Source organism: Monoraphidium neglectum (assembly GCF_000611645.1).
Source record: "Monoraphidium neglectum strain SAG 48.87 unplaced genomic scaffold scaffold00671, whole genome shotgun sequence".
NCBI classification, from domain to species: domain Eukaryota; kingdom Viridiplantae; phylum Chlorophyta; class Chlorophyceae; order Sphaeropleales; family Selenastraceae; genus Monoraphidium; species Monoraphidium neglectum.
This window is the reverse complement of record NW_014012957.1, coordinates 1-1,684: the sequence shown is the minus strand read 5'-3', so window position 1 is coordinate 1,684 and position 1,684 is coordinate 1. Positions and strand designations below refer to the sequence as shown.

At 66.0% G+C, this 1,684-nt stretch overlaps 1 protein-coding gene across 1 annotated transcript in view; it reads left to right on the top strand.

Moving 5' to 3' along the window:
- Positions 1-1,501, top strand: part of MNEG_4732 (hypothetical protein) — a gene marked incomplete at both ends in the record, with an annotated part of 5,627 nt that extends 4,126 nt beyond the window's left edge. Inside the window, 5 exons of the mRNA XM_014046788.1 lie at positions 34-114; positions 399-443; positions 718-816; positions 1,134-1,247; positions 1,442-1,501. Coding sequence (XP_013902242.1) covers positions 34-114; positions 399-443; positions 718-816; positions 1,134-1,247; positions 1,442-1,501 — 399 coding nt within the window. The remainder of the gene's footprint in view (positions 1-33; positions 115-398; positions 444-717; positions 817-1,133; positions 1,248-1,441) is intronic.
- Positions 1,502-1,684: the final 183 nt, after the last annotated feature.

Genomic DNA, 1,684 nt, shown 5'->3' with positions numbered 1-1,684 from the left:
TCCCCGCCCCTTCCCGCCCCCCCGCCGCCGCAGGCGCGCGCGGCAAAGGCCGAGCAGCGCTCTCTTGAGCTTGCAACTGAGATGGCGGTGGTGGAGCGCAAGGCCATCAACCAGGTCAGCATGAGCGTGTACCGCATTTGAGCCTGGCGTCCACTTGGGACCAGGGACGCAGCCGCAGCTGCCCCTTGGTGCTGTCTACCTGTGCCCGCATAGGCACGCGCGCGCCTGGACCGGCACTAGTTGATTGCTAATGCTGCATAGCTTTGTTCCATGACGGGTTTTAGGGGCGCCCTGAGCGCTCACGAGCGCCGCCCGCAGCTGCCGGCGCTGAAAACAGCCGGTTGGGTGCCGCATGACGTCATCACCGTCGTCACGTCGCCCCCGCCCTCAAACCGCAGTCCGAGCGGATGACCCTGATGGTGGAGGCCGAGCACAAAGCAAACGTGGGTGTGGGCCGCTGCCGGCGCCGCGCGTTGCGCACGCCGGGCGCGGAGGCCCAGCGGCGTCCGGGCGCAGCGCTGCGCCTTGCCGCCCTCGCGTGCCTGCGTGCAGATGGTAAACGGTCAGGCTTGCTGCGCTGGGAACAATCCGCCATCGCCGTTTGCCCCATAAAAACATGCATAAACTCTTGACCAGCAATGTCAAAGCATATGTTGACAGTCTATGAATAAGTAGTATATGTCATGTATTCGTTACCGCGTCGCGCCGCACCCACAGCACTTTGAGGGGCTGTCCAAGGACCTGGAGGAGCAGCTGGAGGCGGAGAAGCTGCGCGCCCAGCAGCTGGAGAACGAGCTGGCGGACCTGCAGGTCGAGGTGCGCCCCCCCAGCTGCCGGATCGACGTACTTTGTCTGATTGCAGTAACAGTGCAAGGTCGGACGACGGGCCACGTGTGGCACCGCGCACACACGCGACGGCAGGGGCCCCTCAGACCTTGGAAGCTGAGTGGCGGCCCAACCGCAGCTCGACAACCCCTGCGTCGGCGTTGTTCTTGGCCGGGCGTAGGCAAGCCGTTGGTTTCGCAGCAGCTCTGGGCCCGCCGACCCGACTATGCAACTTCTTGGCACCTTTTACTACCTGACAGCTGTAATTCTTATCTCTCAACGCTTGATCCAACCGCTGCAACCAACAGATGGAGCAGATCCAGGAGGCTGCAGACTCCACAGAGCAGGACTATAAGCAGCTGAGGGCGCAGCTGGACAAGCTTGCGGAAGCTAAGTGGAAGCTGGAGGCGCGGGAAGCTGAGGTGCGCGGGGAGCGGCGGGCCCCGAAGCGCTGGGGCCCGGGGCCGGGCGCCGGCTGGCAGGCGCGGGGAGTGTGGGCCGATGGTGCTGTTTGGCCAATTGTTTGGCAGGCGGTCTCGTGCACAGGCAGTATGCAGGGGTCTTGCAGGCGCGGTGGGGGAGGGTCAGTGGCCTTTGCGTGTGCCTTGAAACGCAGGGCAGCCGGCGGCGCGCGGGCACGCGTCAGGCTGCGGCTGTGAGGCCGCCCCCGGCCTGATACAGCCCGTCTGGAGCTGAGCCCCTCAATGTCTCCTTGGTTTGGTCTCTGACAATCCCCCCTGGCCTTTTGCGAATCCCCGGTTGGCAGCTGGCGGAGAGGGAGCGCTCCGTCACACAGCGCGAGGCCGCCCCTCAGCCGCCCGCCGCCAGCCCCAGCGGCCCCGCCCCCGCGCCGCCGGCC